This window comes from Leuciscus leuciscus (genome assembly GCF_965113295.1).
Source record: "Leuciscus leuciscus genome assembly, chromosome: 12".
Lineage (NCBI taxonomy): Eukaryota > Metazoa > Chordata > Actinopteri > Cypriniformes > Leuciscidae > Leuciscus > Leuciscus leuciscus.
In genome coordinates, this window is record NC_138736.1 from 16,915,629 (window position 1) to 16,934,386 (window position 18,758).

The 18,758-nt window shown below is 36.7% G+C and overlaps 1 protein-coding gene across 1 annotated transcript; it reads right to left on the minus strand.

Moving 5' to 3' along the window:
- Positions 1–2,188: 2,188 nt before the first annotated feature.
- Positions 2,189–16,760, minus strand: lrp12 (low density lipoprotein receptor-related protein 12). The gene is made up of 7 exons (XM_082186720.1): positions 15,815–16,760; positions 13,374–13,430; positions 12,350–12,485; positions 8,581–8,783; positions 6,923–8,024; positions 6,641–6,773; positions 2,189–4,455 (listed from the first exon to the last, which is right to left on the minus strand). Exons 1-7 carry the CDS (start codon positions 15,879–15,881, stop codon positions 3,532–3,534), a joined length of 2,622 nt encoding a protein of 873 aa, XP_082042846.1. The 5' UTR covers positions 15,882–16,760; the 3' UTR covers positions 2,189–3,531.
- Positions 16,761–18,758: the final 1,998 nt, after the last annotated feature.

Genomic DNA, 18,758 nt, shown 5'->3' on the forward strand with positions numbered 1-18,758 from the left:
TTAAAATAGAATATTTTCTAACATTATGAATGTCTTTACTGTAACTTTTGATCAGTTTAACTCATCCTTGATGAATAAAAGTATTGATTTATTTGTATTTCTTTCCCCCAAAAATAAAATTAAAATTCTTACTGACCCCAAACTTTTGAATGGTAGTGTTTAATGTTACAAAAGCTTTAGATTTTAGATAAATACTGTTCTTTTGAACTTTCTATTCATCAAATAATTTTGAAAAAAAAATTGTACACAACTGTTTTCAACATTGATAATAATAATGAATGTTTCTTGAGCATCAAATCATCATATTAGAGTGATTTGTGAAGGATCATGTGACACTGAATACTGGAGTAATGATGCTGAAAATTCAGCTTTGATCACAGGAATAAATTACATTTTACTGTATATTCACATAGAAAACAGCTTAAATTGGAATAATATTTCACAATATTACTTTATTATTGAATTTTTTTATCAAATAAATGCAGCCTTGGTGAGCAGAAGAGACTTCTTTTAAAAACATTAAAATTCTTACTGACCCCAAACTTTTGAACGGTAGTATATATATATATATATATATATATATATATATATATATATATATATGAAGAGTTCAAATGCAAAAGCCTCTGTGCCATCTGAAATTTTCTTCTAGAATGATCATTTTTATCAAGCTTGTATATTTAATTTCAGTAATTTCACTTAAATTACATTTAATAGGTAATTTTCACTGCCATTTAGGTGAAATTACTGAACTTAAATATACGAGCTTGATAAAAATGATCATTCTTAAAGAAAATTTCAGATGGCACTTAGAGGCTTTTGCATCTGAACTCTTCATATATATATATATATATATATATATATATATATATATATATATATATATATATATACACACACACACACACATACATTAAATTGTGTGTGTGTTGTGTATCCAAGTAATACACGTGTCCACTTTGAAACACAATGTTAATCTGAAGTTAAACCTGCCTCCTGGTAGGTTTAATTTAAGCCTCAATTTAGTCCTGGAGTAACTCTAGTCTTCCTCCAGGAAATCAGCTTATTAAACTCTGGACTAAACTAAATCTAGGACTATTTAAAGCCTTGACTGAGAAAGCAGATTTCTGTTAATCTGGTTTAAAGGGCAATTTTAGTTTAGGATTAGGCTTAATCTCGGTCCGAGAAACCGCCCCTTAATGTCTTGTTTTATCTTCAGTTGATTTCATCTAAGGCTGTGGCTGGAAGTCAGTTGTAGTTTTTTGTGTTTCTGCTCGTCTCTTTTTCTGTTCTCTTCTTTCCTTCAGTGATTCTGCTTGTTAACAGGCTTATTGAGGCTGAGATTACTCCATATTTCATATACACAGATTTTGTGGCTCAGATAAGGTCCAGTTCTGGTTTATTTCTTTGCTCTTGGCTCACATGTGGCATTGCTATGGCCTGCTTGTGGCCCAGATCTGGTTAACAGGAGCGGTCCTCCCAAGTGCCATCATTCAACGCAGCATGTGGGCCAGATCATCATTACAAATGTGCCAGATGTGGTCCGAAACAGACGATAAAGTCCCGCCCTTACCTTCACATTATTTTTGGTAGGGGGCCAGTTATAAATATCTTAGCAATATTTTGGTCGATTTGAATCTTATGTTTATTTAAAAGCTCCAGTCTAGTCATATCTAAATGTTCTTCTCTGTCCATCTAGATGGCATCTTGCTTTAGTCAGTATTGACAGAATTGTATTAAGACTAGAGTTTTGCAAAAAGAGTGCATGATAATTGCAAATGGTATCTAACTATACCTGAACTTGTTTAAAGTTTTGCCAAAATTGATTTATTTGACAAATATGTTATTTTTGACAAATATGTGACTTTTCATTTATATATGTATTTTAAAATCCAGATATTGGTTTGGTTAGGGGTGATATTGGTTTAATATTTGACAGAACTACAAATGTGTTTAGCTTTTTAATTAGATTAACTACGACTATATTACAAAATTAAACTGGCTTTTGGCTCCACTCAGTGGAAACAGCAGCAATAATACAGTCATGTTTTTTCCCCTCTCTCTCCAAAGACGACTTTTAGAATGCTTCCTCTTTGCTACAAACCAAAATCCAATGACCATTATTGCTCACTTCAGAAAAAAGAAAAGAAATAAAAAACGAGAGAAAAAGAAGTCAAACATAAACAAGTGGGATGAACACTTTTATTCTCTTGGTGCAGTAAACATTTTTCTTTTTATCTTTATATATATATATATTTATATATTTAGCATGTTTGTGAATGTGTGTATGTATATAATTATATAGATATATTAACACCGCATTATGAAATGGAAAAAGAAATAAGCACAAGACAGCTGGACATGCTTTTCAAGTAAACACTATCAAAATGAAAACCAATAATAAATATACACACTCACACAATTCTCAGTACCAAAACAGTAAGGTTACCAAAAGGTTAACGGTAACAAAAAATAAATACAACAAACAATAGTGGCTGTTATACAATGCAACATCCTTTAAAAATAGTAGCTCCCTCTCAGATTATACTCTGTTATAAATAAATGTCCCTCGCTCATATTCGCATGTGACGCACATAGTACCACTGCAGCAGGGACCAAACTCACACTGAAATGAACAACCGTACCAAATTTTGGTTGATATCCCAATTTTTGCAAGCAGTTAAAAGAATAATTTTACTCAAAATTAAAAATCTGTTATTTGCTCATTTGTTACCACTAAAAAAAAGGGGGAAAAACTTTGCAGAATCTCCAAGCTGCTCTTTTCCATACAATAAGAACAAAAAAGAACCCTGAAACAATTCCATGACTTTTGTGTTAATCGTTGAAAATTGCCCTCAACCAATGACATTTGATGCCAAATCTAACACAATGTACCTTGATACGCCATATGTGCAAGTGCTGTTTTATCATCGTTATAAAAGCTTGACAGCCAGTCCCTATTCACTGTATAGGAAAAAGCTTTGAGGACATCATTCAAAATAACTCCACAAATAGTATGTCTGGAACAACATGAGGGTGAGTGAGTAGACATTTAATTTTTTGGGTCAACCATTCCTTTAATAAAACAAATGTCTGACATCAAATGTACAAATAAATTAAAGGTTAGGTAACAAATCTCTCAGAGCGCTTGGATGTGTTCAGTCTTTCGTTGTTCCACACTGTCCAGGATAGATGTATTTGTTTGTGCTGCTTTCCCATATTGAGAACTGCAGAGTGGCTCACTCTCTACTCAACGTGAGCTTAATTTGACTCTTCAGAAAAATAGACTTTGACCTGGTAAACATCTCAACGAATACTAATATTGCACAGTGGAAGGGACAGTGGGATTGGGGAGTTCTCGTACTCTGTATGATCTTTACAGACTGGTCTTTAAAAGTACCTGATTTCTGAAGCTCTTCGTTTTATAAGAGGACACCTGTCTAAAAGACATTCAACCTCCGCTCCACTTGGGGGCGATAACAGAAATGGCAAGCTGTGAGCAGGGGCATTTTAGAGTCATATGGGCAATTCTTAACAGAGCAGCAGTGACTCATCATCACTAGTTTCTGTTTTCGCCGTCGCCTCCAGACAAGCGTCTGGGATCTGCGCCGTATGGACAATTCCACAGTGTTCACAAGGGCCGTCCCTACCCACCAGCCGGCCTCTGAGAGAGACGGCAGCGGGGGCTAGGTGGGGCACAAAAGCCTGCTCAAAGCCTTGTTCCAGCAGGGGCCTGGAGCTCTCATCACTGTCCAGGGAGCCGGAGTCTGAGACAGGAATGAGGAGCTCCACGTCATCCTCATCCTCGCCCCTAATACCGACACCAGTACAGCCCGCACTTCCTTGCTCCAGTTGCCGCAGAGGGCTGTGATTCTGCCCAATGCCACTTGACCCTCCGTCACCTGAGCGACCAAGAGAGAAACGAATCCACCGGAGGCTCCGTGTGACCCGGCTTAAAGCACTGCTGAAGGGGCTCCTTGTAGAAGTAGTAGTAGTAGAACACAGAGGTCCAGTTACTCCAGAACTTTCTGAGATGCTCTCAGAGATGCTGCTCTCTCGGCTGACCAGTGGGGCAGAGCTGGCAGACACCGAGACGATGGCTTCCACAGCTGTGGTAGGGGGAGTTTTCTGTGGTAGTGGGGCCATCAGGCCTCCAACAGCTCCAGGGACATCCCTGCGGGGATGGTGATCACTTTCAGTGTCTGTGTCATCGGAGTCCAAGGGCAAGAGTCCACGGTGAGAGCCAAGCCTCTCCGGCTCGCGTGCAGAGGGATTGCCGGCAGGACCCTCTTCAGTGTCTGCAGACACCAGTGCAAGAGAACCAGATCGCCGTGAACGTGTGAAATTGAACAGGCGTCTCCAGATGTTGCCATGGCGCCCTGTGGTGGGGAGTCGGATTGAGGTGAATCCCAGCTGAGAACGAACTGCCAGTCTTAGGTTTTCTAAAACAGATGCCTGAAAGTAAGAACAACAGGGAATGTTACTCAGGGCTCCACAGTGCAAACATTTCACTCGCATTTGCGACTAAAAATAGATTTGTGCAAAATGTAAAATGTATTTGAGCACGAGTGTGAATAAAATCTCTAAACAAACCTTTGTTATCATTTTAAGAGGTCTTTACCCCATAAAGCTGTTATCCCATAAACAAAGCAGCTGCTATTTTCTGTTTCTTAACACAGTATTTAAATGTTTCAAAAAACATTGTTCATTGCACCACCAAATGCTTTATACTTAAAGCCTTAGGCCACATCCACACGAAGCCAGAGCTTTCCCTATCCGATTTTTTTTTTTCCCGTTCAAAAAAAAAATTCCGTAAACACGGCGTCGTCTCAAGAAATATCTGCGTACACACGAAACCACTGAAACCGACTCAAAACGATGTAGTATACATGCCAGACCAGTATGTGGCGCTGTAATTCTGCCTCAGACATACACTAAAAACGGAGAAGAAGACTTGGAGCTCGCGCATAAACCTTGCGCGCTGTATACAACAATAATATTAGGCACAGTAGCTTCTTTTTTTCTTTTTTAATCAAGAACTTTGTTGAACAATATGAAAAACCATAAATGTAGTTGCTGTGACTTAACGGTGTCTGACTAGTTGACACTTGGTGTGATGACATCATCGTTTCGCAAAATATACGGATTGGCCGTACACACGAAAACGCAAGGGCGGCGTTTTCAGATTTATCCACCTTGGGACCCGGTTTAAAAAAATAGCGGTTTCAGTCTTCGAAAACGCCGGATCCGTGTGGACGAAACGCCAATACGATAAAAAAATTATACGTATACAGCGAAACGCGTCTCCGTGTGGACAGGGCCTTAATAGGTAGGCCTATTTAGTTTCAAACCTAATTTTTTTTTACATTTTAATTTTGACTAAAACATGGCCTAGATATTGATTGAAAATGTTCTGATTCTTCACTGTTCAGTAACACTGTCACTGTACAATAAGTAGTTAGCATTCGTTATTTCATTAGTTAACATGAATTAACAATGAAAAACACTTCTAAACCATGTATTAATCTTAGTTAATTTCAACATTTAATAATACATTATTATTAAAATCAAAATTTGTATCTGTTAATATTATTTAATGGACCTGAGCTAACAATGAACAGTTGTATTTTTATTAATTAACGTTAACAAAGAATACTGTAACAAATGCTAATTCTCATTTTTAACATTAGTTAATGCATTAACTAATGCTAACTAATGAGACCTTATAGTAAAGTGCTAATGTTCTTTATAAAAAAAGTGCACTTTAATCTGTTGGAAAGATTTGTTTAATACATTTTTTGTGTTTTGTTTTATTATATTTAAATGTTCAATTGAGGGTTTTTTTTTTTTTTTTGCTAGAAGAAAAACAAAGTTATTAAACCACTTTTTTGTAACAATTCATTACTGTGATAATACCACATACTATGATAAAAGCTTTAGCAATTATTGTGACATGTCTAATATACATCATTTTGCTTGTAAATGCATCCTTGTTTCCCTTTATTAAGGTAAAACGCATATTTAATACATTTGCATTATGCCCCAAAAGCTTTTTAATGCGCTCCTAAATTTCCCAACTCACAAGCACATGTGCTCCTTGGGGAAAAAAGCAAGCGCCAAGCCACGTAACCTGATGTCATCCATTACACGCAGGTCAAACATCATACTTTCTATTGTCTGGGAACGTCTCGAGATCAGTCAGATAGCACCTTTGTGCGAATTTACCAAGCCTATTATAGAGAAAGCTTTTGGAAAACTTTGCTTTTGGACATGACTAGACTTTGTAGTTTCTGCCCAAACATGGAGGGCGAACAACCAGAAGTCCTTTTTGTCTCGATCCAAAGACTAAAGATCCGTTCACACCAAGGACGATAACTATAATGATAACCATAAAGTTTTAATAATTGTTCTAATTCTATGAGAAAAGGGAATTCCACATGACACAAGGGACGGGAACATTATTTGGAATCACTTTCTTTTTCCAGCTGATAAACTATAAAAAAAACAATCAGAATCCACCAAGCTAGAGCATTAAAAGTGACAAATGACAAAACTGCAGCGCAAAAGTTGGTGTGTGTGCTAATATAGTTATTGTTCTTTGTACACGGGCTTTAAGTACATAATTATGGAGTCTTCTTACCTGATTTCCAGAGCAGACAGGAAAATCTTCCACTGGGGGGATCAGTCCTTGAGCAATCAGCTGCCCGTATGAAGGAGGAGCTTCTCTTCTCAGTAACTCTGCTTCCACTCTGGACAGCTGAGTCTCAAATGACCTGGAAGAACAACCAACCCATTAATTAGTAATTGACAAGAGAACAGTCACAGAAGCATGCACTAATAAGCTGCTAAATCATTTTCCCTGCCAATCAATTTCTATTTTAGCTTTAGTCTGGCTATCTACCCAACAAACTTCTTCACTTACCTGCGCTCAAACATCCTGAGTGAGTACAGTTTGCAGGTGCAGCCCAGAGCAATGACCAGCAGCAGGCCGCAGATCAGACTCCCGATAACAGCGGCAGTGATTACTCGTGTGGGTACAATTACTGGGCAGCTTTCTTCATCACTTCCATCCCCACAGTCATCTTGCGCGTCACACACCCAGCTTTCAAAAACACAGCGGTTGTTCTTGCAGTGGAAGTTTCCAGGCTGGCAGAAAAAGCAGTTCTTCTCATCTGAGCCGTTTGGGCAACGGTTCTGGTAGTTGCACCGGTCAGAACGTGGGTAGCAGGCACCGTTTCGTGAGCATGGGAACTCATCTTCCTGGCAGTTGCTGCAGTTGAGCTCGTCCCTGCCATTGGGACAGTGCCAGTAGCCGTCACAGCGCTGTTGTTCAGTGTAGCAACCCCAATTCCCTCCACATGGGATTTCCCATGGCAAGCAAAAGCCATCTACTTGATACGTAACATTAAAGCCTCGAGCCGCATTGATTTTGTCAGCATAAAAGTGTATCCGAAGTTGTCCTGAAGATGACACCACCGCTACAGGGGCTCGAGAGTCAAATGCAGTCAACACACGCAACAGACGCCTGGGGTTCTCTTCTAATCCATCGTAGACTTTAACATAATCGCCGTAACCTGTGCCATCCAGTTTGAAGTCCATAAAGCGTAAGATAACCTTACGGTGGTCACCAGTGTCGATCAGCCAGGTGCAGTTGCTACCAGGTGGATAGAAGTCAGGATAGTTGGGTGAGCTGAAAGTACCGTAGAAATTGTGCAGCCATTCGCCACAGGTGGGCACGTCACAGTCGATCTCATCGCCCAAGTCTTGACAGTCAATGCTACCGTCACATTTGAGGGACTCTGGCAGACAGGTGTAAACACGGGTGTAGCGTGAGAGACAAGGGAATTGGTTAAAAGCGCAGGGCTGGAAGGAGAAGAATGCGGAGGGGTTTGGCTGTACACAAAGCTCCTCGTCTGAGTTATCGCCACATTCATCCATGGTATTACACTTCCATGACTCCGGGATACACTTCCCATTAGCACAGTGGAATTGGTCAGGCTTGCAACTGGCTTCTTCCGATTTACCTAACAATTACAAACAGATTTTACCCTTTTGGATAGACATAGGCATTAGCAGTAATGTTTGATTTATACATTTTTGGAAGATTTGTTTCAGAGGAAGTTTATTGTGCAACAGCCAAGGGGAAGTCTGTGATCTATATTCAGCATGAAATCTAAATAGCTAAAACCTTAAACTGTCTATTATATTCTGGTCTCTAGACAGGACTTATTTCCCTTATTCAATGCAAATCTGAGATCTAATCCCATTTTAAAATTGGTCGAGTGGAAATTATAGGTTAGGAGTTGTTCAAAACTTAAGTTTGAGCAAATGCAAGAAAAATCGGATATGGGTCACTTTAAAAATATATAAGCTGGTCGTAAAAAAAATCGTATATAGTCAACAAATCGAAATTGACCATCAAGACCTGCAATGTAAATGCGGCCTCTGAGAGAGAGAGTGAAAATTGTTTCACAAGTGTACAAGTGTTGAATGGCAGTGCCAGACAGTGTTTAAGACATCTACGTAACTGTATCCTCTATGATGCAGTTGAATCTAAAGGGATATAAATAGCAAGTCTACCTGTTATGTAAGAGAGCCTAAAGCCCTTTCCAGTCATGCTGTCATCAGAATGGAACTTGATCCACACGTGATCCTGAGAGGAGATGTATGGGGCAGGAATAGACGAGCCACAGGCCCGGTACCCATCCAGGTTCTTGTAGGTGCCAATAGAGATCCAGTCTAAACCACATCGATGCGAGCTCTGAATTTCAAAGTCCTGAAAACTAAAAGTACAACCAATTTTAAGTAAAGGAATGTCAGGTATGTGCACAATAATATATATACCTGTTGTCCAACAAAAGGCAACATTTAATAACATGTTTTACTCAATTCATATCATCAGTTGAGTGCTTGAAATTTCCTTTTGTGATCTGATGTGGCTTCTTATCACAGAACAAGGCAGACAATATATTATTTTATAGAATTCTATACAGTGATAAAGGCTATGTCGATTAGCAATGCATTATAAATATACTTTATTATGAAAATACCAGAGAAGGCTTGAAGGACTCAAATACACCATATAATGATGCAGTCATGTGTTTATTGTCTTCATGTTTAATCAGTCAAAGAGTTTCTATCTTCTTTTTATTCAGCTACAGTGCTAGCTTTAAATTAGGGATTTCCTGAAAATGTCATTATATTACTTCTCTGAGGCAAATGTGGAGTTTCTGCTCGAGGGCGCCCCCTGGCTTCCAGGATGAATGAAACAGGAGCGTGTTTAGGAAAAATAATACTTCTCTCTAAAGAAATGTATATAATAATCCATATTTTCTCTAGTGTACAGGAGTTTTTTTCCCCCACAGTGGATGCATAAAAGGCTCATATTTCATATTAAAGACATGGACTCCTCCTGACAAAAATTAAGAAATTGTCACAGATTTTTATAATAATATAATATTTTATAATAAATCCTTAGACCTCTCTAATGATTCATAGTCATATGCTCCCTGCATGTTAACAGGTAACCCTGCAGTTTTTCGTAAAATACGTTTTCTGTAAAATATTTGTATTATTATATTGTTATATTTATTCTTAAATAACTCTTTTTTTTATTAAATAAATTTTATTGTAATAATAAAAATATTTAATAAAATAAGAAATATTACTGAGCAATAATAAATAATCATAATTTATTATTATTAGTCATATTAATATACAAGCACAAAATGTTGGGCCAAATTGTGCAGCCCTACTAATATATATATCATTTGTAAAAAAAAAAAAAAAACTTTTTTTTTTATTCAGCCCTACTGAAACCTGGACCAATAGCATCTCTATAAGACCGCTTCCATTGGCAAAATTAGTGAGTTTCTGTGTTTACCACAAAAATCACATCCTGTGGGAAGAAATACCAATTGGGTCTATTTCTGTGCCAGTAACCATGGACACCATTCTCAGATAAAGACACAAACAAATGCTCTAGTTGAGGCAAACAGGCTGTACAAGAATAGAGCAGATGCAGAACATAAAAATAGAAATAAAGAACCATTTCAAAGGAGTTTGTTTGAGGTGGCAGTAACTGAAAAAATAAATAATTTATATTGAAACTCACTCCTTTGAACCAGCACTCAAAATACAATCCTATCCCTATGAAAATTCCAAGAGACACTGCATTGCTTTAAAAATGACAAGGATAAAAACAAACAAATACCCAATGTTTTTAATTAGTGGTCAACCGATATTTTTCTTTACACTTTACATACAGCACAGTGAAAAATGACAGCATAGTTTGAAATCAAGGGTTTCAAGTTTGTCGATCGTGCGCCTCCAGTGACAGCTCAATTCAATTCACACAGACTGACTGTCAAGAACAGAGTAACACGTTTGTATGCAGGTTTCAAATGCACACTTCAGAAGATCACACAGTCTTTGCGCAGTGAAAAGTTTTAGATATTCAAAGATTTGTAAATTATATAAATGCGTATTTAATGCATGCTCATGGTAAATGAGAAAGTATTATAGTGTTTGCTGTCCTTTTACTAATAATATAAAAGAAATTATATAGGCAAATAGCATAAATTGCTATAATATTTTGTATACCGTTTACTATGCTTAAAGGGTTAGTTCAAACAAAAATGACAATTCTGTCATTAATTACTCACCCTCATGTTGTTCCAAACCCATAAGACCTTCGTTCATCTTCAGTACACAAATGAAGATCTTTTTTGTGCGTTTTGTTGACGCACGAGCAGACGTTGTTGCGTGGACGTTTGTTTGGAGATGAATCATTTCTAAATAGTGTTGTTTTTTAAGCAAACAAAGCCCTTGCATCACTTCATAAAATTGAGGATAAATCACTGGAGTCATATAGATTACTTTTATGATGTCTTTACTTCCTTTCTAGGGCTTGAAAGTGGTAGTTGCATAGGCTGTCAATGGAGGGACAGAAAGCTCTCAGATTTCATTAAAAAATATATTTTGTGTACCAAAGATAAACGAAAGTCTTACGGGATGGAAATTAATATTTTGTAAATAAAGTGGCAAATTATTGTTGTTGTTTTTGCACAAAGCACTCACTTCGGTTAATAAAATTGAGGTTAAACCACTGGAGTCACACGGATTAATTTTATGATGTCTTAACTACCTTTCTGGGGCTTGAAAGTGGTAGTTGCATAGGCTGTCAATAAAGGGTCAGAAAGCTCTCAGAGTGTTTAATGATTAGATAAGTATTATAATGTATTATACCTGTGGTTACTGGTATTCATGAGACCATACATTATAAGGTGAATTACAAGGCATAATTAATGCATTGAAAATACTTTTATAATGCATTATACATAATGGCTTTAAGTAAACTGCTACTCAAAAGTCTTAAGGGGGTTTCACACCGGACGAGAAGTGCAGCGCTGCGTCAAGACTTTAAAATTCTAACACATTATGTTTTATGAGTGTACACACACACACAGGTAGTGACATTCTGCGTCTGTCTGCGACGCCCAGCAATGACCCAGGACCCTGTTCAAAATCCTGCAGTGCCACAGAGCGCCATTTACATGGTTTTATATTACATTTTAATTATATTTGTCTCAAATCGTCATTAATGTACATACTGACTTCACCCTTTGCTGCAAGATACATTTAGTTTTACATTCATTTACAGAAATCAGCTGCATGGATGAAGATTGCTGATGTTATCGGATTTTCAGGTGAGATTCTCAATTAATTCAGTTAACGTACGCCCTGAGGTAAAGTGTTCAGACTGTAGATTCAGCAACGGTTGCATTTAATTGTACAGTACAATCATAACATAGTACAGACATTATCTTAGTTTCATAATGTCCTTAAACATAACAATATTGCTGGGCATAGAATGTCCAAGAATGTGCACGTCCGGTGTGCGATACCTCGAGTTGTCCTAGACGCGACGCTGCAATTCTAGTTTGGTGTGAAACCCCTTTTACGGGTTTGGAAAGACATGAGGGTGAGTAATTAATGACAGAATTTTCTTTTTTGGGTGAACTACAGTTCAATTAATAACGTAGTAGAAAGAACTGTTAAACAGAGACGATAAACTAATGAAGGCCAAATATCAGCTTTGGCGATATATCAGTCGACCACCATTTTTCATCTGTATCTAAAGAGGCAGATTGCTTCAGCAAGAGCAGTTACTATGAAAACATGTTAGCTTGAATTGGTACAGAGTACCAGACTCCACCACCACTGAAGGAATTTATAGTGCCTATGGTCTGTAGCCTGTAATTTAGGCAAACTGTGAGCACCATCTTTATTCTTGGCCTGCTTTTGATCATGGAATGGCAAATATTGCAGTATTGTGGTGAGGTGTTACCTGATGGTGATGATCTCTCCAGGGTTGGCCCTGATGTTCCAGCTGCAGTTGATGCGAGAAGGGTATTCAAAGGGCCAACCAGGGCTGGTGATCACTCCACTGGACGCCCTTATCTGCTCCGCTACATCTCCACAGGCTGGAGAAGACCACAAAAACAAAGATTAGGATCCTGTACACAGATTTCAACACATAATGGGTGATTAATACACAATAGCACTGTCCAAAACCAAGTGAGCCGTCTTGATTACTTCACTGCATCTTAACCAATAATAAACCTTGTAAATTAGCCTTCTTATTTGGACATGCTACATTGCATATGCTCCACACAAAAAGCTCTCTTCATGTAAAGCAGGCAGACCATTTCATAATTGATTTCAAGAAAAAAAGGATAAAAATATACCACAAATATTTAGTCTAAAAGTTCATTTTTAGTTAGCTTAAACCATTTTGTCCTTTTTTATTAGGGAATTCAATATTTGTTTAATAGACTTCATTCAGAATAAATGTTTCCAACAGCATGTTGAAATGCATTCTAGCCTTCAATACAATTATGAGATGATGCTTTAGACTTCAAGGCAGAGTCATTAAAAAAAAAAAAGAGTGTATATGATTTCTACATATAGCTCACTGAAATATGAACACCAAAACAGTAAATTGTTAAATACATGTGCAATATAACCTAAAAAGGTGGGTTCCCAAATTCACCCTTAAAAAAAAATGCTAGAAATAAAGCTGGCCTACTAATGAAATGGGGTGGATGAAAGAGTAGCAGTTAAAAGTTAGCCAGGCAAGAGGTAACATGTGGGTAAGCAGACTAATCTGGGCTAAATATCAAGAGCCTTACATTCCTGTAAAAGAAAGTGATCTGCAAAGACACAGCTCCCTATAAGCTATGTTTGAGGACTCTGAAAAAATGTTTTGGATATCAGACACCCACAGAGTTTAACCTCATTAAGTGTCTATTTTGCTCTGAACAAGATCTATAACCTGGGTATGTAAACCAAAACAGAACTCAAGACTTTACCGTTAGACATCCCTGAAACATATACATTCTCGCTGTGCTCCGAAGAAACTGCATTTTCTGTAAAAAAAACAAAAGAAAAAAACAGATATTCATATATAGATATACCATATGATGCTGCAGAAATCAATATGTGTAGATGAAAACCTAAAGGGTGCAAAAAGACATGATCCTTCAAACTCAATCTAGTGTGCAGCAGAGCTTTAAAAAACAGTCTAAATTTGATCCACTAGGAACAATGTGGAATCAAACCAATTTTAAAACGGCGCATTTGTGAGCAACAGACTGACCCAGAATGCTACCCACATTTCAAGCAACAAAGAGAAATTTGGTTCAAACACCCACAGTAATTCTGAAGACAAGACAATGCTTTACTTCAAAATCAGAATGGAAAGGAAGCAAAGGAAAAGTAATCACAATTTAGACTTCTCTTCAAAATTGGCAGACTGGGTGTTACTGCTGTATCTAATTTATATAAGAATTTTCCTGTCAGTATGTTTCTCTCACAATATCATGGGAAACTCCCTCCATTCTTCATTCAGTGGAGTAAAATTGAATTTGTTGGCCAATGCTTACCAAAACTTAGCCAGGTTTTTCATCCCAGAGTGAATCACTTGCTTGTTCACATTTTTAAATGCTTTAAAACATTGCAATCTAATATATAGACTTAAATGAGTGATTACTGAGTATTTTGGCACGTTGTAGTACCTTCCACTTGAGCCAAAATCCAACACCAATACAAACTGATCAGATGCAACTAGTACGATCTAAAAGCCAGACAAGAGGATTTTTAGATAACTTTGGGGTTTAGCAATTAAATCTCTGGCTTTGTACAAAAGCATCCTACTCTTCTGCAATATACTGTAGACATACTATTTACAATATACTTTTCTGTATGCATGAACACACAAAAAAAAACCAAGGTAAGCCCCGAAGAGCCCTCATTGTTTGAGCTTGCAAAACATCATCTGTTGGGGTTTCCCACACTTATGTCTGTTGGCTTACAGCAGCTGAGGGCATGATGGGAGCAAAGCAAAGGAGAAACAGTCCACATTCAAACACAGGCATGCAAACCAGGCCGCTGCTATACAACAAATGTACAACAACTGATGGATGCGGTGGATATTTTAGCTTGCCTATATCAATAGGTCAGTTGTAAGATCCCCAGCAACAAATTTGACAACTGGAACAGATGGACCAGTCTTTATGACACTTTACAAGCAATTTTGAATAACTAGAGTGTGGTTAACAATTAAACTTTAAACGGATTTATCTATCAAGTAATAAAATAGTGCAACGCCAACTGTAAGAACACTTTACAATAAGGTTTAATTTGTCAACATTAGTTAACATGAACTAACAATGAACAAGACTTCTACAGCATTTATTATATTTAGTTACTCAACATTTATAATCTTTTCTTTTTTTTTTACCATCAAATGTTGCATCTGTTAACATTAGGCTAGTTGTTAATTCACTGAGAACTAACATGAATAAGAACTTTATAAACTATAATTAACAATGGTTAATAAATGCTGTAAAAATGTATTGCTCATTGTTAATGTTAGTTAATGCATTAGGCTAACTAATGTTAACAAATTAGACCTTACTGTAAAGTATTACTGCAAGATTAAGGATGGCCAGGGCTCAGTTGTATCAATTTCAAAAATGAGTTGAGATTCATTGAAAAGTATGTGCAAATTCATTCATGTGCATATATAGCTGCCATTCAGTTACATTTAACTAGCTGTACCATTCCATCTAATGTTGCACATTAAAAAACACCCCTGATCTGTTTTACATAGAAAGTTAGAAAACAGGAATCCTCTGAACATAATCAAAAGTGAAAGAGGAAAAGAAAGAAAAGAAAAAAAAATCCCCTCAAACACGAGATGTAAATGTTTGAAAATCTCTCATCAGGGGAAATAAAGAGATAGGTGGATGTGAAATAAAACGAGAGAATGAAGGGAAACAGGATTAATTTGTTTTGTTTTCAGTCAAGATGATGGGATTCAATCACAGAGATGGACAGACAGCATGCTGTAAACAATAGAAGTCTTTGTTCCCTTCATTCACCCGGATCTGATCTCAAACACAAGCCATGTCATCACATTCACTCTAACGTTACATGTTTAAAGCGTGTCAGAGTTTCTATGGCAGTAATTAAATCAAACCCAATTTAACCATTAGAGAAACCTCAATGTATGTGAATGAAAAGCAGCACACTTTTCCCATAGCAGCAACACTGCAATATCACACCACTAGTTTGTAACCGAGCATGTAAGAAATCGCCTACTGCATTTTACTAGTACATTAATGCTATTTTAGCATAACAAAATATAGCGTGAGAAAAACACATACAGGGAGATTTGTAAGTAGAGAAATAGAATAAACATGTAGTCTATATATTATATAAATCAATAAACGGTAGAGAAGTGTCTTACCCATAAACATGAAGAGTAGATGTGTCCATAGCAAACAGATCTTGTTTAGGTTCAAAATGTAGGCCATAATAGCTTTAAATTATAAAATGTGCTACTCTGTAGTTTTAGTATCGCTATTTATACACAATCCAATGTGTGTTCTTTTGAGGAGTAAGTTATTGCCAGAGACACTAGCTGTTCAACATTTCTTTTCGTTTCCTACTTCTATCTTGATATAACACTTATGTTACGGAAAAACGAACGTCTTAGATAAACTATAATAATGTATAAATAATAAAATCATTAATAAGTTTGAATAAAAGCGATAATTTCCCTCAACGGAAAAGCAAAGTGAGTGAAATCACAATCAGTCTTCCCAACAAAGGAGTCGCTAATGCTAACAGGGTAATGCTAATGTCAACCTACACCTCTAATCTAACCTACTACTATAAAACCCATTGATTCATTTAATGAACCTCTGGGGTGAAATGCACATTTATCTAATTAGTAAAGCAGCTAAATCCTTTCCGATGTCCATCATTGATAAGATTTCGATATAAACTGACTAAATGCACCAGTGTTGACTAGCCGGTTGTGCTAGCGCTTTTGTTTAGCACACGAGCTCCTTTAAAACATAGCACAAAGTGTCCTTAAAAGCCTGAGACGAGATCAACACTAATCTATCGATGATCCAACGTGAAAGCGCTAATTCCAAGAGTTTAAAGGTGTCAAATAGCCCTAATCCAGACAAATATAGCCACACACTGATCTACTGCATGATGTCGCTAACAGAAATCTGACCAAACCAAATAGTGAAAATAAAACTAGACATCAGGCTTAATCAATAGCATGATCGTTTGCTGCTCTGACTGAAATCTACTTGCGAAATTTTTGCCTTTCCGATCGCTTGTGTGTTGTTACAGCCGGGTATTTACCACCACAAACCAGCCCTTCCCCCTCTGAACAACTCTCTCTCTCTCTCTCTCTCTCTCTCACACACACACACACACACACACACACACACACACACACACACACACACACACACACACACACACACACACACACACACACACACACACACACACACACACACACACACACACACACACGTTGCCCACAATACGTACAAAAAAAAATTAGGGAGCCATTAACTTTCTCCCAATTATTCTTATTTTTTACTCAAAATTCATGGATCGAGTCATCGAGACTGGGACTGTACATGGGGCCAGGAGGACAGCCTAATAATGGAACAACAGGGGCCCAGTTAACCTTGCAACACCAGTGATTGTCAATTCTTTCTAATGACTCCTACTGTAATGGTTATGTATAAATTTCATCTTCACAAAGCCAGAACCATTCACCGTAATCCCAATTTTAGAATGTTCTCCTCTGATATAAAGTCCCTTTTTAATTCCTTTAATAAAATGTCAAAACCTTTGAACACAAACACTTAGAAAACATATCATCCTGTAAGTTATCATATCCTGTTACAAACATATCAGTCTGTTGTAAGGAACCTTTCATTTTTCATCATGACAAAATGTTACATTTTGTGTAATTTTTTTACTTTTTTAACTTTGTTCAATATTTGTCTTTTGTGCTCTTTTGATATGTTATGTATTTCTGTGATTTTCACATTTAAAAATTTTTATATATAATGTCTTTACCTACTTTCCAAAGTTCAGAAGAGACAGGGCTTATGTGTAAGGACTCTGAGGATAATACAGAAACTATAATGTAGTATTACAGAGAGCTAGCCGCTTTGTTTAACAAAGGCTTTGACCGCGGGGTCTTCTTCTCATAGTCAGAGAGGTCACTGTATTCAAGCGCCCCTGTATTGTTGAGCTCAGACATCATGGGTTGAAAAACTAACATCTGGTCTCTATTCAAACGGCCCACGTGCCCCTTACTGAGTGACAGATGTCGTGTCATCCACGCATGCCCAATGACGGGGTTAAATCCGTTAGGAAGTAAACAGATGGTTCAGGATTTTTATTTTTATGTTCTCAGTGTCCAAAAGCTGTTGGAGTTAGTATTTTATTATGTAATTCTTCAGCTGCCTAAATCAGTTTTTCTCAAAGTACACTGTGTAATGTTCATACTGACCAAGTGTTTTGGCTTATGTGCTTTCTGTAATATTCTGAAGAAAAATATATTTAATTATAACATAATTCTACATAAATCAAGATGACAAAGGATTTTCTGAAGTGTTGCTACTAAATGCATCCTTTGTTGTGATGGAAATGACACCACTACTGTGGGAACAATTAAATTATTTTCACAAATAAATACTGACATTGATTATTTTACTCCTTGTTTACATAATCATAAAAATGTAATATTTTATTATGATGGATTTTCATATTGTAAGATTGAAAGTCTGGGTCTGGGACAAGGGTAAAATAATAATAATATCTACATAAAAACATGCAACATGATCAACTTATACAAAAATGTATTTTTTTTTTTTTTTTTAAACCAACAAACCACTCATTCCACCAAGCTGCTGAAAAATATTTATTTGTTGATATAATTCTTTTTTAATTAAAGTGGTAAATAACTTTTAAAACCCCTATTACTGAAAACCTTTTTTTATAGATAAAAACAAACAAAAGTAACACCGAATGGATCTAATGGACACTTAAATTCATCATGAAATAAAAACTGGCACTTCACATATTTTTTTATGGAATATTGCAGTTTATTATAAATGACTGATCCACACACATAATTTTTTTTAATTCATGTGTTCTCAAAATACAAATATTAACATCCCCTGCAGCATTTTTCAATGCTCTGCCATCTTGCTCTGTGCCAGTTTCATAGTTGTAGAAATGAGAGATTTGTTTACGCATGACAAATATATTGAAAGAGCCACTTTGTGTTTAGCTTTTACTTTGTGTTTAAAGGGTTAGTTAATTTACTCACCATCAAGCCATCCTAGGTGTATATGACTTTCTTC

Coding starts and splice junctions, on each gene's coding strand:
- lrp12 (XM_082186720.1), bottom strand. CDS start 15,881: ATGGCCTACATTTTGAACCTAAACAAGATCTGTTTGCTATGGACACAT. Junction 8,784..12,349: donor GGAGAGATCATCACCATCAG/GTAACACCTCAC, acceptor TTGTACTTTTAG/TTTTCAGGACTTTGAAATTC. Junction 4,456..6,640: donor CTGTCTGCTCTGGAAATCAG/GTAAGAAGACTC, acceptor TCTTACTTTCAG/GCATCTGTTTTAGAAAACCT.